General features: G+C 43.9%; 1 protein-coding gene across 18 annotated transcripts in view; it reads right to left on the bottom strand.

Annotated features, from left to right (window-relative positions):
- Positions 1–3,986: 3,986 nt before the first annotated feature.
- Positions 3,987–27,357, bottom strand: part of celf1 (cugbp, Elav-like family member 1) — a 33,831-nt gene continuing 10,460 nt past the window's right edge. For 2 of the 18 annotated variants that reach the window (XM_042708030.1, XM_031569091.2), the window contains 15 exons: positions 20,880–21,067; positions 20,691–20,696; positions 20,319–20,401; positions 20,102–20,150; positions 19,313–19,447; positions 18,799–18,878; positions 18,312–18,473; positions 16,824–16,893; positions 13,591–13,713; positions 12,745–12,861; positions 11,833–12,024; positions 11,368–11,388; positions 10,890–11,033; positions 10,410–10,580; positions 3,987–6,510 (listed from right to left, as the gene is read on the bottom strand). In XM_042708030.1, the coding sequence (XP_042563964.1) occupies positions 10,453–10,580; positions 10,890–11,033; positions 11,368–11,388; positions 11,833–12,024; positions 12,745–12,861; positions 13,591–13,713; positions 16,824–16,893; positions 18,312–18,473; positions 18,799–18,878; positions 19,313–19,447; positions 20,102–20,150; positions 20,319–20,401; positions 20,691–20,696; positions 20,880–21,057 (1,488 nt within the window). In that variant the 5' untranslated portion in view covers positions 21,058–21,067 and the 3' untranslated portion in view covers positions 3,987–6,510; positions 10,410–10,452. Of the gene's footprint in view, positions 6,511–9,505; positions 10,050–10,409; positions 10,581–10,889; positions 11,034–11,367; positions 11,389–11,832; positions 12,025–12,744; positions 12,862–13,590; positions 13,714–16,823; positions 16,894–18,311; positions 18,474–18,798; positions 18,879–19,312; positions 19,448–20,101; positions 20,151–20,318; positions 20,402–20,690; positions 20,697–20,879; positions 21,068–27,357 lie in introns of those variants that run through there. The other 16 variants (XM_031569093.2, XM_031569095.2, XM_031569092.2 and 13 more) reach the window with 16 other exon arrangements.

Raw genomic sequence — 27,357 nt, 5'->3', positions numbered from 1 at the left:
CTTACAGGGTTAAGCAATCATAATATCATTCTGAAATACATCGATTTATTCAAACTGTAAGATGTAAGCATGTTAAACGATATCTGCATGCATAAGGCACCTTTAAATACAGTTGATAATCGCATATCTTACCAGCTATGTATCCACCCCTCCGGCACAAGCAACAATAACAAAGTTTCTCCGGGTCATAATATTCTTAAAGGACGTCAAAATAAAAGTCTCAATCGTGTAAACTAGGTGTGCAACACTTCCACATTAGGCCACTGGCAATAAGGAGCCCTGCACGTGTGCATCAACTAAGATTATCGCCTCAAAATATTAACTGTTCCCTTTATAAACAAGATATTCAATAGAATCACTCATACAGCCATTAGGGGCTTGAGACTTTACACAGTAAATTCTTCAGTTGAGGAAGTATGAGTTTAAACTTCTCAAATCAACAAATCTCTTTTAAATTTGAAATCAATGTTAAGTATAAGGTAGACATCTGTCATTCCATACAATACTTTATAGTATTCTATTTATTTGAATAACTTTTTTAGACAAATTAGCGCATGTAATTCACCTAAAGTAGATCAACTTATCAAATGGGTAAGTTTAGCACCATCAGAGGTTAAATTGTGAATGGGAAGTGTTACAAATCTACTGGTGCATGTAGGCTATATAGTGAGTTGTATTGCAACACCATGTGATTTAATTGAACAGACGTACACAAGCAGCAGTGCCCTTTTGTTAGAAAATCGTGTACACCAATGAACCAAAACACTATGACCACTTACAGATGATGTGAATACAATGTATTTGCTTATAACAACAGGGCTTGTCAAGCCTGGGATATTAGATGGAAAGCAAATGCTGCCATGTCTGGGTCAGTGCATCACCAAAACAGCAAGGCATGTGGGGTGCTCCTCATCAGAAAAGGTACCAGCAGTGGCCCAAGGAGGGACAACCAATAATCACGGGCTGGGCACCCAAGGGCACTGAAGGTTTTAATGATGGTTATGAGAGGAATTTAGTGTGTGTGCAGGTAATGGTGTATCATGTGTCTGTCGTGACTAGGTGTGTGCACAGATAATCATAAACCCAAATAACCATTTGCAGCATAACTATTTGGTTATGCAAATCCACAAAATGATTGGATACTTTGGTAAATATTTGCTCAAATTACATTCTTGATGTATATGGTATGCACTCACAATGAAGAGTTTGACTGATTCCCAAAACATTTGAAATTGATGGTGCAATCCTCATTTACAAGTTTTTTTTTGTCAAATTCAGTGAGTTTCTCCTTCCATTCTTCCATATGTGCACTCAAAGAAACTCCATTGTTTGTACACAGTCCTGGGTCTGTAAATGAGAACAAACTAAATGGCATTGTGTAGTAGTAATTATAATAATAATAATACACCATACCAGCTAATCAACAAGGGACGCATGTTGCTTGTTGTTGTCCGTAAGGGAGGGGTGCATTTGATTGGCTATTAAGCTCAAATATAAACAACCTTTTGCTGGGATCAAGGACTGCATCTTTAAGCCTCATATTTTGATAGAACAATAGCATGGTTCTTTGGCTGTCAATCACTTCACACATTTGTATGTCAACTCAATGCCTTGTGGTTTGGTTACTGGAAGCCTGATGTCTTACAGGAAGCTGTAAAGTGGTGGGACACCACCACATGCACAACAAACCAATATCACATTCATACATTTGTGCTGTGATTATCTCCTGAAAATGTCTCCCCACCTTATACCCCCAAGCCAGCTGCGCTGTTATTCCATCTCATATCGTGTAGAAAGCAGCATACAATGTTCAGGAATCTTCACACTTGACTACTGTGATAGATATACAGTCACCATCAGAAGGATAACGTTTGAGCAGCAGAATTTTGAGAATCATTCTGTGTTGCCCCATGTTGTCACCCTATGTACATTATCCATGAATGTGTTGATAAAGTGATTTAATTCAAACCATGATGTAAGTGCAGGGGGGTTCAGCTGGGCCTTCACAGGCTGACACCTTAATGGGTAAGCACGAGCAAAGGAGGCCTACAGGAGAGATACTGTACGCCTATGTAACCAGTCCATCTTTGGGTCTCAAACTTGAGACCATTGGCATGGGAGAGTGCCTTCACCCTGATCAGCCATGGCCCCTTGTCTTGTGACTAGCATATAAGGCTGCAGGTAAGCATGTGAGGCCATAGTTAGAGGCGCTTCCATCTCAGAATCATTGTGAATGCAGTTAAATTCAAAAGCAACTCACACCTGCAGAGGGGACATGTGAAGTTCAGAATAACCCTTATCATTTGTATTTCTCATAAATAATGTAATGGAATAATTGCATATTGTGTCCTTTGAGTACACAACATAGTATCATAGGAATCTCTGACTGAGATGGATAGAAGTTTTAAATTATGTTAAGACTACCAGTATTCAGAGAGAAAAACAAACGCTAGGGGGCAGCATAGCAGCAAGGATGTAATCAGAGGTTACAGTTGTGGAATGTGACTGTGATCATAGTACCCAATACCTGACAATGGGCCTAAACAACTTAAACATATGGCTGTATAGTCAACAGCACAACTCCATTTCCAGCTGATGTAAAATTTAAGTTTCAAGCCTTAATCTGTATGTTGAGGTAGGGAGACACTAGACCTGAAAAAAACATGTTAATTTTATTGGGTGGGGTAGACTTTTCCTGGTACCTTAACTGCATTGTACAAATGTTCATGTGAGTCTTTCCCAACAAATCCTACAATTTTAAAACCTGTGCAATAGACAGAGTTCTGTACAGCTACTTTACCTAAGACTATGATTATGTCTGATCAGGTAAATCATTTCTTCATCCCCTACTTCACATCTTGTGTATGGGCTGATAGTTTGTCACACACACCTCAAATCCCAAGTAGTCCACAACTAAATTTTCAAATCTACCATGCAGCACCAATGCAGTCAGTCCTCTCTTCTTGTGGTCTATGGAAGAGTTCACCACAATAACTTGATTGATGGTAGTCTTGGATGGAACCTCTTGATAGCTAAATAATCTAGCCCTGATCTCAGAAAATGAATATAACGGACACAAAATTACAGATTTGTAACTGAAAGTCCCGCCCTGTGTTAATTGTTGGAATCAGCCTAACTGACGTTTTGCCTCACCTGAACATCTTGTTTATTTCTACCATTACCAGCAATAGCCCTGTTGCAAAATGTGGTGCATGCACAGTGAGCAAGTCAAAACACATTAGTTTAGCTTTTTTTGAGCATTGGGGGGGGGGGGGGGGGGGTGGGTGGTGTTCACACAGTAATTATCAAGTGGCAAGACTTGCCTATAAGGACTTTGCAACCAAGATGCATTGAGATCTGACATTCACACCTGTACTTAACATTTACATATAGTAATTTAGCAGACGCTTTTGTCCAAAGCGACGTACAAGGGAGAGCATAGTCAAGCTACGAGCAATAGAACCTGGTGTAACAATAAATACTACTTTACATAAGAAATATAAGTCGAAGTGCCAGTTAGGACGGGAAGTGCTCTCTGAAGAGTTGGGTCTTCAAAAGCTTCTTAAAAAGGTAGAGAGGGACGCCCCTGCTCTGGTAGTGCTAGGTAGTTCATTCCACCAACGTGGAACTATAAACTTAAGAGTTGTTCATGTGTTATCAGAACTCCCAAGATGCATGTTAATGCCAGGTGCAAACAGGGCCTATGCGTCTGCACCTGTTCATGCTTTTTTTCTAATGTTACTTACAGCAGAGGGCGCTGTCCTAAAGCTTTACAAGCAGAGGACATTCTGCCATCACCTGTTGACCTTATTACACCAGCTGACTGATGTAATGTCCTCTGTGATACTCAGACATTGTATAACCACTACAAATCACATTTGGTCTGACAATTTCAAATAAACTAATGGTTTTGGGGTCATAGAATCCAGATACATTAGGCCTTTGTGTGAAACATTAGCAAATAAACAATTCAGTGACAGCAATTGTGGATTTTCTCAAACAGTTTAATAGTACATAAACAAATTGACCAAAAAGGAATCACGCACTTGGTTTACAAAAGTACTGCTTTGTTGGGTGTGCACTTAGCTGTAGTCCTGTGGAGACATCCATGTGAAATCTGATAACCGTCTCATCCCATTCAAAAATAAAAAATGTCTCAACAGAAAACATTAAAAAGCAAATGGTTTTTGTTGGCCAACTAATGAATCCATCCTTCTCTATTTGCCACATCAAAATCACACAACTTAAAAACAACAGAGACACCAGATTGTAATTGAATTTAACAGAATTTGATTATTTCTTTAAATTAAGTTTTTCTTTTTGTTTATCTATGGTACAGACGTAAATTTGGTCATGGTGACAAGATCTACATGGCTTCACTAAACTGAATTTAAATTTCACATTTTGAAACATTGTCCTAGTAGAAAAGGCAAAAACTGTACAAATTCTACCGTTAAATACAATCACTTTGTACCAGTAATAGTAATGATAAAAAAAAAAAAAAATCCCACAGGTTATTTATAGTCAGAAAAAGCATCAGGAAAACCTGAAAATAAACTGAAAAGATCTAAAAATCCAATTATCAGTACAACAAAAGCTTGCCATCACTGTCACACGTGCAACTCAAGTCTTCCACATCTATCCCGAATGAGAAGGTTTGTTGACTTGTGGGATGTCCAAAAGAAAAAGGAGAAATAAAAGATGTTTGCCAGTTTCAGGACACAACTGTGATGAAATGACAAGTAGTAAAAAAAAACAAAAAAACAAACAAAAAGAAATAAAAGTTGCAAAGAGTGGCTGTGGAATTGACAATGATCGGTGATGTGAAGCTGCAACGGCTCATTTTACTGTGGCAACTGCATCAGTGTCGGACACTGGACCACTGAGTACTAACAGGGATATGGGAATGTGTTAAGACTACTAGGAGGTGGGAGACTTGACTTAGTCGAGTGATTAGCTGATTGCTGCAGATAGCATGACTTAAAAAAGTGGCAGTTAAACCAGTCAAAAAAGTCATGACATGATTCGAGTCTCAATTGAAGAAAAACTGATATACATACACCTGAACTGAAATCTCATTTCGCTAATATAGAAGGCCATCGAGTGAATCCTGGGAAAGTAAATTGTAAACTGGTTGCAGACGTTATAAGGACGTGTGTTGGTGAAATGGTGCTATTATTAGTAGTGTGTTTTGGTCGAAAGACTCCACAGGCACATCTTTTAGAGAAAAAAAAATGAACACACCATAATAAGGATACAAATACTTCACTTCAAAAAGTCACAGCACAAAACAAAACTAAAAACACACTCCTCTTTATGGGGGTGGAGGTGGTTTTGGGTGAGCGTTGGACAAGAGTTTAAACACACACTCTCGCACTCACACACACACACACACACACACAGGGTTGAATTGCCTGCCTGTTTCGATCGGTCACATCACAGTAAAACTCACTGCAATCTCTCACCCAGTGGAACTGCTCAGGTGACGACATGAGAGGAAAAATGTGACCAACAGGAACGTGCAAAACGTTTGGCACTAGTTTATTTGTTTAGATTTTGAAAAAAAATTAATAAATAAAAAAAATTAACTAAAATCACATTTTGCTGAAGTTTTCAGTGCAGTTACGAGAAGAAAAAAAAACATGCATGCTAGATATCGCGGATATACTTCGCTAACAGTGACAAAGAACTCAACTGTGCTGTGTTCTGTGCTTTAAATGCAAACTAATGGTGAGCTTCACACAAGAAGAAAATAAAGAACATTATGTGCCAGTGATGGCTCGACACATGGAGGAAAGGAAAAGGCAAGTCATGTGTGCAGTGTAGATCCCACTCTTGTTAATAGGAAACTCCCAAATTACACCATGCCAACTAACCTAGCACAAAATTACAACATCACCCTCAGAATCAGCAAAATGTGACCAAAAAGACATCCTAAAAAAGGTTTTCTTTCTTTTAGAACAAACAAGTGGAGAGATAGAGGAAAAAAACACACCCATACAAAACACACACACCCACAAAGGTGATTCTATAAATTGATTGGCTGCTTTTAGACACCACAGAAACAAAAAAAATACAGGGCACTGGAAAGACTGCTTGGAAATGAGTACTAAAAGAAAAGAAAACGGAAGAAAAAACTATTAAGGTAATTCAAAGTGACAAAATGAAAATAAAACGCTTTTGCAAAATTTAGTGGTTATGTTCGGAAGTTCTAGAAAAATAGATATTTTTTTTTGCTCTTAACAATACTCATATAACTTTATACATTTTTAATAGAGTTAGCAGTCTTTCTAATGCACCTTGGCAGCACAAACAACAACATAGATGAACACACAAAATCCACAAACAAAAAACTATTATAATTAATAAGCGTCAAAAGTTAAACAAAAAAGGGGTCAAAGGTGAAATTTCAAGCGTCAGAGAAGCGCAGAGGACAACGGACTGGACGATGAACTTTTGACGTCACATCGACATGCTAGGCAAGCGATGAACAAACGGGCACGGAGAGATCTAGAATAAAAACAAAAAGAAACACAGGGAGAACAAACTGAGGTTAAAGCCACAACAGAAAAGAGGAGAGAGGGAGAAACACAGAGGAGGAAAAAAAAGAAAATCAGAAACGATTATCTTTGCAGAATGGGGGGAAGAGGGGAAAGGGGGGGTAAACACGTACACACATCACCTAAAACACTTAACACTGAATGCAACATGGGGGAAAGAGAAAGGGAATGAGAGGGATGGGGTGGGGTTGGGAGTCTCAGGGATTGGGGTGGGGGTGGGGAGACACGAGCGACATGCCGACGGACAATTAAGATGAGAACGTACAGCACACGACACCACTGAGACACAACACAAGACTAGGTGCCCACAGTGAACACCACACATAGCTGTACACCACACAGAAAAAGGGCTGCACTAAAAACATACCCGACTCCGGGCACGAGAACAGTTACAGCTAGCAAAACCAAATCCCCATTATAAGAGGGGAAAAATTAAACTAATAATACTAATTCACTCCTCAACTTCACTGATTGCTAAAAACATCAATCTGTTAGGACTCCGGATATCAGCCAATGGGGCAGCGGCCCTCAGAGTGGCAGCAGCAGTGAGGGGAACACGTTGTGCTTCAAAAGTCTGCTAGTATCCATGACGACAATCGTTTTCAGTTGCCGCTGACGTGTCCTCAGCTTTGGGTGTTTTTTTTGTGCTTGAATTTTTAAAAATTGTATGGGACTTCTCCATGAGGATGTGACAATACACAAACACTTACACACCACAGAGATTACAATTGTAGGAAACTGGGGCCGTTTTTTTTTCTTCTCCCCAATACTAACCTTATTGGTAATGTCACTTACAGAAAAACTGTTTCTTCTTAGCAAAGCACGTTGCCTCTGAATCTCATGAGTCACAAAACAGACGAGAGTAAGAGGAAAAACAAACACACTCCAGTGAAATAAATAAATAAATAAATAAACAAACTCTAAACCTGACGTAAATCTCAAATGTTCACAAGTACATCTCAAGTTACACGACTTTTAATTAAGACTATATATTTATATATGTATAAGTCTTTATGAATAGCCCCTTTCACGTGGTAAACAGAAGAGCGTTTCTGAGTGAGTTTGGCACGTTCTCCACTGCTTTTGGCTGCAGGGCTTCTTTAAAATGTCCAGCTCCGCATATGCGGCATGACTGTAAAAAAAAAAATAAGATAAAAATAAAAAGTTTAGAAGCAGGACAAAGCCTTTAACAAGGGTGGTGGACATTATTACTAGTCGTCATTCCATGCTGAAGACTGATATGTCAGTTTCCCCACAAATTCAAATCTTTGGGTTGTGCCAACTGAGAGCGTTACCCTGAACTAGCAACACTCGTTTGGTTTTCTTGATTTCCTGTCGCTCGCGGTGGCTCTTTTTTAAGGTGCTTTCACACAGGCACAGGTGGGCTTGGGGGGGGGGGGGGGGTGGGGGGGGGGGCGTCAGCTGGGGAAATTATCCTCCCGAGCACTGACGGCTTGGAAGAGGTAGTGCTGGGGTGGCAGGATGAGGGGGGTCGGGGGGCAAGGGCACCAAGAGAGCTCAGGTCTGAACTGTTCACTCACTGAACCAAAATGAAATGAATATACGAACCACTCTGCCAAATAAAAGGGCTCAAACAAGTCTGAACATATCTGTGAATGTCTTCACAAAACGTCACATTAGAATTCTACAAAATACTGTTGAAATTTTCATGACTTTTCAAAACAACCGCTTTCTGAATGCAGATAAATAATTTAGGCAATAAATAATCCTGGTAATCAGGAGAAGTATAAAAACCTCTATAAAAATAGAAAAGGCATAATAGTTTAGTAATATACATCATCTGGACAACTGTGTCTAAACAGTTTCTATAAAAACACTCCTCTCCTGACCACGACAGTCTAAGAGCTCTGGTGATTACTGCTGTTGATGAGAACATTTAATTGACAGAACTGACCAATGAGAAGATACTCCTGACCAATCAGAAACGCAGTATGTGTTGGCTGATGTGATTACTCTGGTGATGCCAAGTAGAGGCATAGCCTACAGCTCATGCTGTGAATGACCTATTACTGAAGCACGTTATCAAAATAAATTAAAAATTAAATTAAAAAATGAACTCAAACTGTGAGGAAAACAAAAAAGGGTTTCAACAGGCTAAACTAAGAGATCAGCAGGGACCTTTGTTCATTCTGGATGTGTCTCATGACAAATGCAGACCCTACAACACTCCATCTCTCTAGAGCAGACTTGTAAGAGTCTTATCCTGGATATCTTTATTGCTAAGAGCCCGGACTGCCATATAGCCAGGAACGCTTCACCTGCTGCTACTGGTGAAGATGAACACATATGGACAGCAAGAGGACAACAGTCCTAACGGAGGCTGTTTTTTATTGTTGTTGTTGTTGCTGCTGCGGTTTTGAACGGGGTGAGGAATGTTCGAGCGAGTGTTTTGAATGTAAAAGTAACATGTCAGAGTTCAGTCTACACAGCCAACACCAGAGATCTGCCTGGCATCTTTCTAGAATCATTCATTTTTTTTGTCCAAAGCAGCATCAGACATGGGCAACGGTACAAGGCAGCAATGAAAGAGACCTCGTTACTGCCAGTGCATGAGGACAGGGTAGTGTTTTAAAATAGTCAAGAACAATAACCAATAATAATAATAATTATTATTATTATTATTATTATTATTATTATTATTATTATTATTATTATTATAGTAGTAATAGTTTATATACATTGTCTGTTCTCTCCATCCCAATGGGGTCGACAAGTTAACTGGTATTCTCCGAAAGTTGTATTGAACAGTAAGTGATGTGTGTGCGCACACACACACACACACGAGTTGGTGCCTATGTACATTTTCAAATACTCATTTTCTTTCAAATTAGCCATGATGACAATTATGGTCTTAAGACCAGCTAGGTGTACGTTATGCTGCATATTGCATCTTGACTGTAATCAATACTGTCAGTGTTCTTCAAAAAAAAAAAAAAAAAAAAAAAAAACGTTTCACAACAGGTGAAAACCAAAACTGGGAGCGTGGATTTGTAAATGACTTCAAGTTTGTTTTTGTTTTTAAAAGAAGAGAAGGAAAAAAAATTAAAACAAGTAAATAAATAAATAAATATACATATTTTCTTAAATGATTTGAAAGCAATACGAACAGACCTTGCAATAATTATAACCACAACCCCTCCCCTCCAAAAAGAAAATAAAGTGAAAGAAAAGGCTTCAGTGAGACAGGGTAGTGAACAGGGGTCAACATATGACATAATCTTAGCGAGAACGCAGGACTCTCTGGTCTCACGTCAAGAGCAGCTTTGGCTGTCAAACAGAGGTTTGGGGGGGTGGGGCGGTGCTATTAGGATTCAGATGGATGGGTTTGGGGTAGGTGATTTGGAGGTGGGGGGTGGGAGGGGATTTCAGCAGGGAGGACTTGTTTTGCCCACTGGCATTTCATTGTGCAACATCCTTTTCTTCGGACTCCAAACGGTTACACAGCAAACTTGTAATATGGCACCAAAGCTTTGATAGAAAAAAACAAACACAAAATAAAATACAGCCATGTTATAAATACAATACAGAAAACTGAAAGGCGTAATAAAGAATGTAAAGAAGCCATTTCTCAGATTTTTTTTTTGTGTGTGTCTGAGTGTGCTGTTCTCCGTCTGTTTGTGTTAAAGTGGGAGGGGGGGGGGGGGGGGGGGGGAGGGCAGGGGGAGGGAAGAGCTCCCCGAGAACTGGAGATCCAGTGTCGCACGTAAACAAGGGGGGGGGGGGAGGCGGAGGAGAAGCAGGGAGGTGGTTGGGTGAAGGAGGAAGGGGTGAGGGGGGTGAGGGTCTTTTTCTCTAACTTTTTTCTTTTGTTTTTCATACTCCACTTACCAGAAAAAAACATTTCCTAACCAAGTCCATTAGGGGGCAAAGCTCAGTATGGCTTGCTGTCGTTTTTGGATCGTTTGAGCTGGACCTTCAGCCGCTTCATGCCAATCTGAAAGCCGTTCATGGACTGGATGGCCGCCTGTGACGACACTGGATTGTCATAACTCACGAAGCCTGCAGGGAAACGAGAGGAGCACCATGAAATCCTCAATGATTGAAGAAGATGCAGGTGCTCACACGAGGACACAAACACAGATACACACAAAAACTTGCTAAACATACCACGGCCATAAAACCGTACACTTCACACACACCACCACCACACAAGAGTATGTCACCAAACAACATGGGAGGGCATATGCACACAGCCGCACACGCGCACACACACTGACCCTCAGATCCTTAATCACGGCTTGCAAACATTCAGAGAACATTCAGAGAGCCAAGTTGAAAGTTGCCGGCATCTGTGTCCGCGTCACTCACCGAAACACTTGCTGAGGTTGGTCTGTTTGTCAATGAAGACCTTGGCCGAGATGACGTTTCCGAAGGGCATGAACATCTGAAGGAGATCCTGGTCACCAAACTCCTGGGGAAGGTGGTAGATAAACAGGTTGGCTCCTTCTGGACCTTGAGTGAGACGAGGGAGGAGGAAGATGAGGAAGAGGAGGAGGAGGAGGAGGAGGAGGCGGAAAAGAGAAGGTTAGGCATCTGGACGAGGGGAGATCAACTTTGGTTTATTCTCAGATAATTGGCATGCTGAAACAAAAACTAAGGATCAATCTTAATGCAATCTAGAACACTTTAGAGTTCCACCGAGACCCCCGTAAAGAAGGACTGGCTCTCAGGGAGAGGGAACCTAAGAGGAACCTTCTGATATGAACTTCCTCTTACTTTATAGAAACAGGTTGGAAAACAGTGCTGTGGAAATGAACATCTCAGGAAGCCAGGATGGGTCTCTTACCGGTGCTCTGATTGCCACTTGCTGTTGCAGCAGATTTAAAACAAGACAGAATCCTTAACAGAATACAGTGACTGACACGCTAAAACCTAGTAGCTAGTCTTCCCCAACAACATAATAAATTAAAAAACAAAAGCTTGAGTGACAAGAGTATTACTGAATCATTTTTGACAAATTGATAGCATCTTTAACTTTTTATTATCACCCTTTATTTTACAGTATAAATTTACGGTCGACCCCCTTCAACCCCAAATAACCCTCCCACAACTGAACTCAAAACCTACAGTTCTGTTCCCCCCCCTACACCCCACACAAACCCTGTTTGACCCTCCCTCCCCCTGCCCACCCCCAGGTAAGCCTGAACACGTGTAACATCTACCGTTCCCCAGACACACAGACAGACAGACAGACAGACAGACAGACGACCAATGTAAGTCCCCCACCCCCAGATGAGCCCCGCGTACTTGCCTTCCTTCTGGCTGCCGGCGGCGCCCATGTTCTGCTGGGAGAGCAGGCTCTGGTTGTAGAGGCTGGGCAGGGCAGCCGCTGCGTACTGCTGGATGCCCGAGTAGGCCGCCTGGGTCAGGGCCTCCATGGTGCTGGCCGAGCCGTTGGACAATCCCCCGCTACCCAGGCCCCCGTTCAGCGCTGCCATGCCTGCTGGGGAGTGGACACAAGTCAGTCAGATGGGTGTGTCCATATCTCTCTCTAGGAGTGTCCATCTCAAACTCAGGACTTTTTAAATCATTTTTTATTTATAACACTATTAATATTAATTATGTATCAATAATTAATATTTGGGATGTCAGCAAAATAAAAACAGCATAATTGGAGAACTGCCATCAGGTACACAGGACAGGATTCCACCCATACCCACCTGAGAAAATAAGGATAGCGTCCCCATTCTGGGCTATTTTCAAACAAATCATACCACAAGGTCCCAATTCCCCAAAACCCAATAACTAATACACCCACTACTGACCCCACACCATCACCAGCACCACCACCTACCCAGACATCTCCCCCTCCTGATTCTTTCAAATAAAAGTCCCACCTGCTTGGTTTCGTCTACCTGCCCCGACCTAACTCTCTCGTGCACGCTCTGCTGAAAATCATGTGCACTGACATTTACATCTGAAAACCACTCCCCCATGACTCTACAGTACTATAGAGCCCAGGCACACAAATGTTCTTTACAATTAGGGTGCACCAGGGAACAGTCTGTATGGGTGTATTTTTGTGTGTGTATGGGTGTGCTGCATATGGTTGTTCATATACATCTAACCTGAGCGTGACTTCAGACTGTATCTGTGAATACGTCTGCATAAGTAGATATGTACGTTTGGGTTTCTATTTGTGTGTGGCTGTGTGTGCCCTCACCTGCAAGAGAGCCCATGTTGAGGCCTGCACCGGCACCTGCAGCCAGAGACTGCAGTGCTCCCAGAGAGGCCATGGGGTTCACAGAGGAGTTCGTGCTGGAAGTGGGGGAGGAACCCGCTGGATGGGAAGAGGAGAGAAAGAGAGACAGAGAGACAGAGCGAAAGAGACAGAGAGAAAGGTGGAGAGAGACAGACAGAGCGAAAGAGACGGAGAGAAAGGGGGAGGGAGAGAGAGAGTGAGCTCCCACAGTCCTCAACAAAGCAGCCCTGGAGACAGTGGCTGACCTCCTGACTGACTGTGATCGCCTCACTCTCTCTGTCACACACACACACACACACACACATACACACACAACAACCTCCCTCTCTCTCTCTCTCTCTCTCACTACAACCTACGAGGAGAGTTACTCTATTGTGCATCCACAGCCATCTTCATGTAGCATGTCTTCGACACATTCAGTAGACATTCCAGATAGATCCCATCGGAGTTGGGGTGGTAGCATGCATGCATAAGCAGGTGAAATGCTAACAGGGGTGACAGCTAGCATACCTGAGCAGATGGACATACTTAAGCGTTGCTAGCTAGCATAGCTGACGAGGTGAACTCGCCAAAGGATTGACAGGTAGCAGACCTAAGCAGGTGAGCACAATGAAGGTGCGCTGACCTGCATACCTTGGCAGATGACACACTTAAGGGTTGCTATCCAGCACACCAGACCAGGTGAGGATGGAGGAGGGCTGGTAGCAGGTGTGGAGAGTGAGAGAGCAGGGCTAGGACAGGATGGCATGAAGGAAGGGGGAAGAGGAGAGAGGAGCAGGGGGGGGGGGGGGGGGGGGGGGGGTGTACCTGAGCTGGTTAGCACACTGAGGGGACTGCTGGACGTGGTCAGCGCACTGCTTCCTGTGGGCGTGGCCTGTGTGCCACTCGCTGCTGCTGCCAGCGCTGCCAGGTTCTGCATGGCACTCAGACCTGAGCAGAGACATATGGCAGGGGAGGAGGAAGAGGAGGAGGAAGAGAGAGCAGAGGGGGACGAGAGAGAGAGAGAGAGAGAGAGAAAGGAAGAATGGGGTGACACCATGAGACAGAAGACATGAGAGGGAAAACAAGGGGGAAACAGGGTGAGGGAGAAGACCGTAAAAAGGCAAAGAGGCACAAAAGGGGAAAGTGGACAAACGGGCAGGGGCCACAGGCAGTGGGTGTGAGAAATAAAGTGAGGGAGACAGGGACAGATGAAAAAGTGAGGAAGTTAAAATACAGGACAACTGGAGGCTTGGAGCATTGGAGAGCAGTCCAACAATAAGTGCCTCAGACAAGGCTGGAATTTCAATCTGGCAATTTGTACCTCTAAATGCCACAGTGTTCCAATGGAACAACGTCCTGATTACATTTACAACCGATCCACCACGTCTGCCATGTCCCAATCTGAAGCCCTAACAGTTTCTCATGAGAGTATGTCTCCTGGGGTAGAACTCATGAACACATGCCCTATGTGAAAAACCAGCCAAGACGTTCAGAGAACATGACAACTCCGCTCTTCAGTTTATGCATTTGGAACAAACAGGGCATGTGAGTACTTGTTTTAATACGAGCAGGGCTCACAAAAATCGCTAGCCCGATGTCCCAGCATAATCAAGCTAAACCAAAATCTAACACCACCCTGTCTGCCAGGCTACTTAATTGATAACAAAATTCCGCATAGGAGATAGTTAGATAAGATTTATTTTGTGTAAATGTGAGGGGTTTAAATCACATCCATCTCTACCTCGGCATACGGCTGTTTTCCGTGTGCAAGAAACGACACGTAGACCAATGTTTCCTGCACATGTTGTTCTTCTCACCCTGGGCCCTTCAAGGGTCAAGTTAATGGCCACCTATAGGTTGGCCTTGTATGAATCCAGATGAAACTGGAATTGTGTTTTATTTTCTGTGGACTTTTCCTCAAACACCTGGCACGGTCCTCCAGAAGAGCATATCAGATCTGTGAAGACTACGGTTTGTTTTACCCCCTGCTTTCCCAATATGGTTAACTTCCGAGTTAGAGTTGCAGCTCTTTCAACAGTATGATTGCGGTGGGCCGGCCATCCCTGGAGAGATGACAACCTCTGAGAGATGCATGGACTGATGACTAGAAGAAATTCCAACAGACTGACCAACACCTTTTAATTCTCCGCTTGGCTATTCTTCTCATTTTATTTTGTAAATCCATTTGTAAATCAACAAATGTCCTTTAAGATCTCAACTTGGCGCGTCGAGTACTCTGTTCAATGAAACGGTCATCTTTATTTTCTTTCAAACAGTATTTAGAAACACAATGCAAATCGAGGGATTCAATACCCCGAAATCTAACAATCGGAACAACTTCAAAATTCTCATCACTTCAACTACCTCCTAAACATACACACCAAAAACGGTGCTTCTATTTTATCATCTTGGTAAAAAGTCAAAATACGAGAACCTAGCCTAAACCAAATATCTTAAAGTGACAATACACCATTAATCAAAACTTCAAACAGCATCAGGTTGGCAACAATTCTTCGTATCTAAATATTTAAAAACAGATACAAAGTAAGGAAGAGCAAAATATATTATTTGCAATTTCAAGGGAATATCTGTATAGCCTGTAAGATATGGGCCTTTTATTTTAATTAGTTGTTTGCATTAATATTTGTGTGACTTGTTTTTGTGTTATTGGTTTCTATCCAATATGGGTAGGGGCGGGGCAGCACAAAGAACAGAGGAGGACGAGCAAACTTAGGTACGATGCAGGGTATTTATGATGATTAGAGGAAGACGAGCAAACTTAAGTACGATTCTGGTATTTATGATGATTGTTACAGTCTGTGCTGGTTAAATGTTCAGATATATTCCAGAAAGCAATACAAAAAACGACTTTTCTACATGAAAATGTTTCTTTTTTTTTATTTGGGCTAGTCCAATTCATTTCGGGCAACCAAAATAGGAAAAATGCCTGCCGGAAGGGCTACCGGGGACTAAGAAATTTTGCAAGCCCTGACTAGTATGCTAGTACTCCTTAAGGGAAATACCAAAGAACCCAGGACACTGAGGTAGAGAAGGTGGGTGCCAAATACAACATTCATAGTCCAAGACCAGGAAAGTTGGACATCCTACTGTGACAGCAGCTGTAAATTGCAGAGGGATAATGAGCCTCAAACCCATAGAGGGACAAATCCAGCGAAACCCAGACTTCAGGGCAAGTAATCACGAATGTCCCACCCCATGGCATTATATGGGGTCATTTGGCGTTAAATTGTAGCGTACTAAATTTACATTTCATCGACCCTATAGGGAGTGATTCATTGCTAGATCAGCCAAGATCAATATTCCTCACTTAATTTACTTCCTCTGGTGCGTGACTAAGGATAGGGGCTAGGAGCCAGAAAAGATTTTCAAAGACCAATCCAGCCCTGTCAGAAAACCATGAGAAACTTTTGTCCCATTTAGTTGAGCTGTAGACCACACATTTAAAAAAAAAAAGTACAGTTTGCGCCTCCTCTTGTCAATAAATGAAAATACAGTGCAGGGTTTCATTATCCATGGAGATCGGAAGGCACCGTTTACACCTGCACTTTTACGCCTTGATGAATAATGAACATGGCAAGAACGCACAGTATCATTGGGGAGTATTATATGTTTATAAGTTCATATTAGGGTTATTACGAGCCTAAATCATGTTTTGTAAAATGCACCATTGAAACTGTGCAACCTTAACCCCTTGACAAAGACCAGATACTCTGAAATGAAGGGGTTCAGAGGGGGCAGTGTGAACACTTGACCAAGACAGCTGAGCGGTGACACTGACAGTCCAGCTGACATAGCTCAGTAAGAGCAAAAAAGCACATGCGTGAGAACCACCACACACACACACACACAAATGGTCACAGACATGCCAAATGAATGAGTTCAACATTGGCACAGGTCTACCAGAGGCAACCCTGCATTAAATCAGACATTCCACGGTATGACAGGAAGAGAGTGGCGTGGCGTGGCGCAAGCTCCTACACACTGAGAGGAGAAGGAGGAGGAGCAAGAGCAGGAGCAGGAGCTGGAGCAGGCCTTACCTGACATGGGGTGTAGGTTATTGAGTGCATTTCCAGAGGAGGCAGACTGCTGCAGGAGCTGCAAATAAAGCTAGACATTACACCAAAACAGAGAAACACAGGGGTCAGAACTGCTGCCAGGACTGTGATAACTGGAAAGAGAGAAAAACAAAAAGAAAAAAAAGAGAGGCGGAGGTTGGAATAGAGAAAGTAGAATCACACACAGAACTAAGGGGGGGGGGGGGGGCACTCAGTGGGAATTATGTAAGGAAAACAAGATGGTGGAGTAAGAGGTGCATAATGGCGGCAGGTTTTTATTGGTGTTGGGAGTGTGAGAGGCATTGGAGAGGAGAGGTGGACAGAGTAAAAGGAAAGACACAAAGAAAGACCAAAGTTTCCACAGCACACCCATGGAGCAGCACTAACAGCACTGTAAAGGGGCCCAGCGTCAAGGCTGCACCTTGGGAGCTCGTCATTGACTGCTCTCTGCAGCCAAACTCACATCAACAGAAAGAGCCAATCAGAGAGCGTCTGAGAAGAGAGATTTTGTTGTTGTTTGTTTTTGTTGTTGTTGTTGTTGTGAGCGAGCTGGGATGGTGCAGCAGAGATCTGAAAGCCCTCATGCATAAAATACCTCAAAAACACAGCAAAGTGAGTAACACAGCACAACACACACACACAGGCCAGAGGTGAGGGAGTCAAACATATGGGATTAGACGGTTGACTTTGTCTGACATTGATCATTTGATGCTACACAAACAGTCCCTTCATCTGCAAACATGCTTAGATTCTCACACCGACTGCATTTGAACTGGCCGCAAATACATGCAACTCAATCAGATGTCAAACAGTACTTGTAACCCTGTCAAATGTCAAAGAGCACTATAGGCGCCAAGAGCGTAAGAAAATACACACGTTCCGCATGTTAAACACACATTTCCATTGTAATGTTCTCATTATGGCTCATCAGTCATCCGAGATGAAACACTGTGTGCCAAGCCAAAGCATCCCAAACCATGCATCTCAGGCAAGCTAACACAAACTACCCTCACATGCTTATGGTAGCAGCCAGGAACCGCCTGGCAAATGAAGCAAGACACTGCATCTACCATCTACGCCACTGTGATCCAGCTCTGCACTACTGATGTGTTAGGCGCTGTAAAAGCACTTAATGTCCTCCTAAAGTAACAGGATGGTAATGACATTTCAGACATCATGCTGCGCAAGCAGTGTTGCACAAGCGAGCAGAAAGCCTTTTTAATGGCTGGCAGAAATCTCTAATCAGGTCTTAATGTCTCGTAGTGAGTTTGTCTGCAAGAGCACAACAACAAGTAAACTTGGGACACACCGTATCCGTCTTGCCCAAAGTCGTGTCTGCAGAAGTGTATCTCGGCCTTTAGACTCAAGACTGGTAAATGGGTGTAAGGTGGGGGTTCAGGGATTTTGTAACGGTGAGGTGCATCTGGCCTGGTGTAGGGGTGGGGTGAGGGGGCGGGGTTGGGGACTTACTGCGAGGTACTGGGGGCCCAGGGAGTTGAGTCCGGCCAGGTTGCCCCACATGGAGGCGGCGTTGAGCTGCTGCATCTGCTGCTGAAGCTGCTGTGCCATGCGCTTCTGCTCCTTGTCCTTCTGCGTGTCGGCGAACTTCACCACGATGGGGGAGGAACAGCCCTATGCAAGTGCAATGGTTAAATAAACATACTGAACACCATCTGACCAGCTCTGGAGACACACACACATACAACCCATCTGATATGCAGAAAGAAATATGTGTCGAAAATAGTGGCACTTCAGGTGCAGGACTTCATAAACCATACAGAGAATACTGGTTATGCGAGCAGACATTTCTGCAGGGATACAACAGGCAACAAGGGGGGGAAAGAACGACAGAAAAAATTGACAGAATGATAGAAAATTGGAAAAAGGTGTAAGAGAAAGACCAAATTAAGGAGAAGGAGAAGCAGAGAGAGAGACAGACCGATGATGATGTCTTTACCTCCATGGTCTGGGACTGGTGCATGGACTTGATGGCTGACTGGGCCATCTGTCTCGCTGTGAAGGTGACGAAGGCACAGCCTGTGACGGGAGAAATGTGTCAGTGTGTGTGGAGAGGTTGCAACACAGCCTCTGCATCCCATCAAACGGGCCAAATCTCTGAAATATACTGAAAATGGCACAGTGGAAAAGAACCGACAGGACCAGGGGCAAGATACTAGTGGTGACCTTAATAAGGGCAGAACCATGATACTGAAATACTGCCAACACACACACACACACACACACACACACACACGTTCATTTCTGAGGGATTCACAATTCACAAGTGTTCCTCTTCAATCCTCATTCAGACAACTGTATGCTTGATGCAAGCAATTATGCATGTGTGGGCAGATGTATATAGGAGGTAGCTTACATTATGCCAGTGTAAGTGTATAATCAGGCATGGCTGCATCAGTAAGAGGTGTGTGTGTCTGTGTGTGTGTGTATGAATGTATAGATGAGAGCAGTACCACGGCTCAGGCCATCAGGTCCACGCAGTATCCGGCACTCTTCGATCTGCCCATAGGGAGAGAACATGAGCCGGATGTCGTTCTCGTTGCACTTCTTTGAGATCATGCCGATGAACAACTTCCTGTCCTCTACAGCTGGGGAGACACAGGTGAAGAGGGCAGAGAAATGACGACCATACTTCCAGCATTACAATGAGCAAAGATGGAGAAATACAGCAACAGAATGCAGGTTGATCACAGAAGCTGTGGTGTAACTCTATAGAGCGCTGTGTTGTACCTCTATAGAAAGCTGTGGTGTTCCTCTATAGAGAGCTGTGGTATACCTCAATAGAAAGCTGTGATGTTCCTCTATAGCATATGAACTACCATCAAAGGACACTGCAGTGCCCATATCATTGAAATGACAAATTAAACAACTAATGGGATCTACTTTGTATAGAAAAGGATGTTGCATTTAGTGGTTCAAAGACAGGAGAAAATAACAAATTCCTTGTTTTATAAAAAAGAAAATTGGAAAAGAAAAAGAAAAAGGTTGACTGGGTGTCAGTTTTCGATGTATACGGTGAAGAGAACTAAGTGCTTCTGCCTCCGCCTCCACCCTGACTACCCCAGGCCTCTAGTCTTTCCTGCTCCCACCTCTTAATCTGATCTGTAGCAGTACAGCACAGGCTCCAGAGGCACAGGAGAGCATTCATAGAGTGAGTGAGAGTGTGTGTGAGTGTAGCAGGGAAGAGTGCTGATGTCTGACGTACCCCCTCAGGGGCCTTTGCACACTGTCATTAGACTCACCGTTGTTCTTCTCACTGTCAGCGGGCTTCATCTGGATGGGGTGATGCATCTGGGAGGAGGGGGAGCAGAGCGGAGGAATGGGAGGAAGAGGCAGAGAGACAATCAGAGAAAGAGAGAAAGAGCAAAAGAGAGAGTGTGTGTGTGTGTGTGTGTGTGTGTGTGTGTGTGTGTGTGTGTAGATTATTTCCATCCGGTCAAGAATTAACATCTCCCTTACCCCTGGGAGTATCTTCATGTTGTGAAGGGCGTTCTGTGCTTCTAGCGCAGCTTTGCGTGTGTAATATGTGATGAAACAACAACCTGCCAACAGACAGGGAGAACAGATTTAATACAGCTCTATTATTAGGATCAACATCTCAGCTTGAGGTCACACCAAGAGCATTTATTTTCTCTTTTAGTATTCATGATCACCAATCTCAGGCTCAAGACCATGTTTGGAAGACATCTTCCATTTTTTTTAAGTTTTGAAAACAATTCCATCTCTTCATGATGTCTGATTATGAAACTTAAATGACAATTAAAGCTTAAATAATTTACATACAAGTACATGCAAGACTGACATAGCTTTTTTGTGAAACTAGCCACTTACTAGAAACTTGGTTCAAGTGTCCAAAAATGATGGGAGAGAGGGGAAAAAAAAATAAAAAATAACCACCAAACTTTCTTACACTACGTTTCATTTTAAATACACTCGGCACTAATTGATGTTACTTAACTTGGGAAGAGCCGGGTATCTAGCGTCAGTCTATCTGCAGTCCTGTTTCCCCTGAGTTCTCACCTTTGCTTTGCGGGGGATTTTGGCTGCGGTCGCGGAGCACGTTGATCTCGTAGACAGCGCCGTACGGCTCGAAGAGCTCCCTCAGCTGCTCCTCCGACCAGGAGCGCGGGATCTGCCCCACGAACATCTTTATGGCGTCTATGTCCGGCTGGTCGGGGTGGTCCAGGGTCCCGTTCATCTTCTTCGATCTGCGCACACAAGCAAGGACACTCTCCATCACTGCTTGGGCTCAAGTCCTCGAGCAGAGGATTTACTTTTAAACTGGTTTATTTGCTTGCCAAACAAGAGGATGACCACGAACATGTACAGAGGCCTGTACATAACACATACAAATCAAAGTGATGCTTGTATGCGGAGGCATCCAAGAGCAGTATTAGAGGAGGCAGAGCAGACATGGAATCACAGGATGCTTTAAGGTAGCGTTACTGGCAGCCTAGGACAGCACTCTGCTCATCCCAGGAAACATTAGCCCTCAATCCATCCCTCAGGCAACACACAGCGCCTCGTCATGACGACACTCATTAGCCTGTTAGCAACACACTTAACACAGCATCCATTCTTTTGCATCTTTCAGGAACCTTCTGAAGCCCGTCTCTATGGAGACCCCTTTAAACAGGCAGACTTCCGACCACCCCAAAGCTTCAGTTTTACAAAATGCAAACCAGACGGCTGCTCATAAACCCACCCACACGTCCTGTCGGCGAGGAGGATTTCTCTGCGGTGACGGCAGGACCTGCCTCGTTTGTTTCATTTCTACCTTGTTTCTGATACGGAGGGGCCGAGTCTGTGTGACATGAGTGCATTCACCTCTGAAACTAAATGAGGATACGCGGGAGAGGCAGAAGAGGAGAAGGAAAGCTCTCATCTGGGGGAGTGCGCGAGTGCCTCTGCCTGTAAACTACCGCCTCCAGTCAAACTCTCTCCCCAATCCCGATCCTAGGAAGTAGCTCAATTAGAAACTAAAATGAGAGTGCTAAATTGGGCAAGAAAAGAAACGAGAGCGAAAAAATCCCAAACAAACACATGATCCCACAGGGACACTCTGATCAGACTCAACACGCTGCTTCATCTCCAGGTCCCAAACCCTGGGCCAAGCATGATCACTTGGCCTGAGCAGGAAGCCCAGTAGGGCCTTAGTGACACACACAGATACACACACCCCAACCCCCCTCTCTCTCACACACAAACACACCTCCCACGATGAGCAGCAAGAGAGAGGGAACTCTGACGTCACAGGTCTGCTCCAGTGACTCACACCAACAGCGAGCTACTGAGGCGCTCACAAAAGAACATGACACTGTACAGAGCCCTTATGAGCTCTTCTCACTGGAGGTTCACCATACAGAAAGGGAACACAAAAAAGCTAAAGACGACAGGCAGAGGTCATCAGTACTTATATTGTTAGGAGAATGCAGAGAAAATGCATGAAAAAAATGTTTAATCTTATTTTTCTGCTGAGCACTGGATTTGTAAGGGAATTTAGCAGAAAGTGCAAATGTAATATAAAACTATAATAATCCTTTCTACCACCCTGTTGTTTCATGGCCATATCACACTGTTATGGAAAATGCTTGCAGGGGTTCACTCTGGTCCTCTTGCAACAACAATACCACCGTCACTTGATACTTCCTGTGATTGCTGTGGCTGAAATTGAAACCAAATGGATTTGGCCATTAAATCCCAACGTATCAATAATCAATCCTAAAGCCTGGAGGGGTGCTCCCCTCTTGAACTGTATAAAAGCTTCTATATTACTTCCCATTCTCTGAGAGGAACCTGGTAATGATAATGCCATCATTGAGTTACAGCGGCTGTCTTCTTGGCCAAAGCACATACAAAGATAAGAAAAGAGGGGGGGGGGACTGAAAATTAAAGAGGAAGAGAGAAAAAAAAAGGCAGAGAAAGAGAGTAGAGAAAAAGGAAAGAACAAAAGAGAAGATGTGAGCTACCCAGGCCTGCACTACAGAAGTTGCACTCAAGTGTGCGCTGTGGCAGTAGTCTTTACACTTGATCATACCCCTTAGCTGATTACCAGCACCATACCATCTCTGCTCAACACACAGAGATCCCACAACAAGCTCAAACACCTCTATTCAACTAATAAGCTCCATCAGCAAAGAGAGACATCTTTTGAAGACTGAAATGGACACTGTGGAGTGGTCAGTCTGTGGCCATGCTCAAAAGATTCTGCCAGAGGTCAGAAAAGTTTCCAACAGGCTGCCCTAGCACTCCTATGGTGGGAGATATTATGTCAGTGGCGTGCAATTTCAGCCAGCTGAGTCACATGACCAGGCCGTGGCACGAGATTCGGACTTGGCTGTAAACAGACTGCTGTGACGCACCAGCAACGTCTATTACCAGTGTCAGAGGCACCCCAGTCAATCGTATGGAGCCTAATATGAGAAATAAAATACAGTATTTTATGAGAACAATATTGAAGGGTGACCAAGTCATAAAAGTATTTTAGTCTACAGACTAAATGCCAGGAGCTGAGAGATCCGGCAACATGCCTGGCCAAGAAAGATCAAGTCTGTCAACTCCAGCCATCGATCAGAGCCGTCAAAATGGAACAGGTGTCACCACCTCCATATCCTTCCACAGAGACTCAAACAAGACCTTTCAGCTTGACATGAACTGACTGGCTTGCGTAAGGCTACAGCAGAGTTGTTCACACGAGATGCTCCTTTTTCACCTTAAAAGTTACATCTGTTTGGACACATCAAAAGTAGGTCACTGAAACAGAGCTCCACATCTTCATGTCGACGCCTGTGTCACATCCCCGCCACCTGAGACTGCCTCAGACACGAGGCGTGTACCAGAAAGCAGGAACTAAGCAAACTTCAAGCAGTGTGAATTTCGACTGTCAACTTTACCTCAACAATCTCTGCTTGGTTTGAATACACAAACGTTTACCTCAGCAGGCAGAAAGATCACCTTCAGCTCAGTTGTATTGTCAGTCCAGCGCACTGACAAAAAGCTTCTCAGGTGGGTGTCATGAGGTTTACCGCTGAGGGCAATTTTCTCAAAGTTGACAGGATCCATCTCTGTTTGTCTCGCAAAGAAAAAGTGCAGGGGAGCAGGTTCTGTCTGCTGTGCCTCCTACTCAGTCATGGACATGCTTTATGTCATCCTTGGGAACAACAACGGAAACGAGCACCGTTATGATGCAAAAAATGTCAACAAATCATTTAAATGACGTCGTCAGTGAAAGCCTGAACGCTGCATTTTTCATTTTAATAAACCCTCTATCAGCCCTGAGAGTCGTGTAAAACCCAGACACAAGGTTAGGCTACCTAATTTGTGAAGCTTTAGGACTGTACATGTATATTTCTGTGTAACCCATCATGTTACATAAAAACATCTTGGGCTCAAATCTACATGTGTGATATCCTGAGCTGTGCTCTGCTGCCGTGGAGCTCGTGAGCGTGAACTCCGCCTGACCTCTCCTGACCCGCCACGTCGAGCCGTTTCCCATGATCATGGCCTCCACTGAGGGTTAATCTCTCAGGAAACGCGCACGTCTGAAAACATCAGCGCTCGCCCGTCAACTTCTCTCACGGGCCCAGGAGGGATCCGCGTAAGGCAGAGGGATGAGTGAGAAACCAACACTGCCAGCTGCCAACAAAGGCATCCGTAACAGAATGGCCCAAAGCCCATCTATTTCAAGGGCAATAAATGACATTTAAAGAGGAACAATAGCTATGCTAGCTCCTCACACAGAAAAATAATGATGGCGTGAATGAAGCAATGAACCTCATTAGAGCCTAGTTTCTTTGGGGCTACTTCCTTATATTCTCTGCAAATTCACCATACTGTCCAAAATACGATTCACACAAAACACTTAATTTTTTTCCCAGACGAGACCATGACTATTGAAAAGGCTATGAAGCTCCAGATACACAAATTTCTGTACAATTTATGTCACAATTCTGTATGTTCTAGAAGGTGCCTGCATTCAGAGTCTGCATTTATCTTTACAGCATAGTTCTATGGGAAATTTCCAGAAACAAATGAGAGAGAATTAAGTAATGTTGGTACTCACACTGGACTCGAATTCAATGAACAATGGTCCACCATCATCTCCGGCAGAAAGTCAAGCTTAAAAGAGGACATTTTCAAGAACGTCCTTTCTTCCCCTCACACGACAGAAAAAAAAAACTCTGTTCAGAAACACTACAGCAGCTTCTCCAGGAAAGCACACGGTTAGTGTAGTAATCACAAAGCGCTCCGTAACAACACTCCACCACGGCAGAAAACCGGCGTTGGGGTCACCGCCTGTGGGGCGCTACGCAGAAGAGGGTGGGCTTGTTCGCCGTGTGGACGCCTCATCGAGGCCAGAAGAAAAAAAATGAACACCTCGAAAAGATTCAATCTGAACAACAAAACAAAAAAAAGCACCAGAAAAACCGCTAGACCGCTAGAAATAAAAAAAAAACACCAAGAGGATTTTTATTATTATTTTCCTTAAAACACGAGTGTTCTGAGGGAGCGAGAGACGACGGCGTAAAAAAGCTGGCACTGTGGCGGAACACAACACACGCACACACACATTCAAAAAAAGGCCCTTCACAGTGGCAGCATAGAGGCATACACCCTGGGTCTGGATTAGGCAGCGACAGAGTCAGGCCACTAAATGCAGTGGCCCCGGGCCCCACAAAGGAAAGTGCTGATGGCCAGGGGCTTTTTTTGTGTGCGTTTCTCCTACCCCAGCAGAACGGGCTGCCGCGTCAGATAAACGGCGTGTCAGATCCATGCTGATAAGAGCCGCTGACGGGACGCAGTGAATGGACTGGGGGCGCGGGCTGCTAATCCCTGCCTTCATGCGCACCCACCCCCCCCCCCCCTGCCCCCTCAACAAACCCTCACTCAATACAGCACCCACTACACGCCCCCCCCCCCCCCCCCCCCCCGACAAAATCAAGTTCCGGGCCCGGTTCACACTGTTGTTCTGGGGAGAGCGAGGGTATGGGGGTGGGGGGGGGGGGGGCTGTAGGGTGCGGTCAGTAGGGTAAGGTAGGAGGGGCCTGGAGTGTACCTTTTTTGCCTGAGGGAAACGAAAAATACCACAAGATAAATACAAACAGCTTACAGGCCGACCTTTGCCAGCAACCTGTCCCTACCTCAGCATGTCACTACTCACAACAAGCATGTTTCAACTAGCATCATAACTAATACATTTCAAAACAGAATCAATCTTCACATCCAAACATCCCATTTCCAAACAGTCACTCTCAAACATTCCAAAACTCATCCAGGCAGAAAGGAACACAGATGCAAGCCTGTAAACTTGTATGTTTAAATGATGGCAGGTTTGAGCCATATTCTTTCAAAGCACTACTCCACCCTACCTCACCTTCAGGATCACAAACTCCAGCATCATGTGAATATGCAGATGACGGACATCAAAGTTCATATATATATATATATATATATATATATGGCATCGTTCAAGCATCACATTTCAACATTTTACTGCATTGGAAAATGTCGACGGGTTCCAAAACAAACTGTGAAACTGCAACATCCCTGAAGAAAAAGTATGCTGGCTCCCTGAAGTCTTCACATCTCCACCCACAAAAAGTTCAGTCAGTCAAATAAATGAAAATGTCATCTTCAGCTCCATCTGTGTGTCCCAGGGTCATTTTGACCCTACTTCTGACCTACGTTGAGGCATCACAATACAAAAAAAGGAGTTCTTTAAAGCTCAGCCAACACTGAACCCGATTTCAATACTGCGAGAGAAAAAAAAAAAAACGTCAGCCTCTGTGACATTTCAAAAGCCCAGTACTAGACTTTTACAACCCCCACCTGACTTCAACAGAAAATCCCCACGCACCCCATCACACCTGTTTGAGTGGCATGACTGAGCAAGACCCCCCCCAACCAATGATTATGTGCTGAGTTGCACAAGATTGAACAGCCAAATTATGCACAACCTTTCCCCACGAGTCTCTATGGATTCAGAGTCTCTTTTGTGCATGCTGGGCCGCAGAGCAACCCTACAGGTCTACCTGGCAGTGTAACAACAGCAGGAAGTCAGGACAGAGAAATTACATGAGACAATGAATGGCTGCTAGGGTTCAGATAATGTGACCCACACAATGCGCTGACATTTTGCAAATTTGGGATAGCCAATGTTCGCGGTCAACGTGTTTCATTCAACACAGTCAGCGTGTCTTTAGTGGAGACATCAACATGACAGTAACTTGAGCTGTGGTTTTTCAGCTAATCACGTTTGGTGAGTCAAACTCGAGCTTCTTCACCAAACATAGTTTTCCCTATCATGACTGAGGGTCATGAAGGATAGACCTCTCATGATCCATCACTGAGATGCTGATTTTAGATGCAATGTAGGGGTGATTCATTACGGAGAGGGCATCCATTACTGCACCGTTTTAAACACCCAGAGAAACAAAAACAAGTGAGGGAGGCAGTCTGGTATGAAAGGGAGAACACAGAAATAGGCTATCCTGCATTT

Source organism: Clupea harengus, chromosome 6 (genome assembly GCF_900700415.2).
Source record: "Clupea harengus chromosome 6, Ch_v2.0.2, whole genome shotgun sequence".
Classification (NCBI taxonomy): domain Eukaryota; kingdom Metazoa; phylum Chordata; class Actinopteri; order Clupeiformes; family Clupeidae; genus Clupea; species Clupea harengus.
The sequence above is the reverse complement of the archived record's forward strand: the minus strand, read 5'-3'. Positions and strand labels throughout refer to the sequence as shown.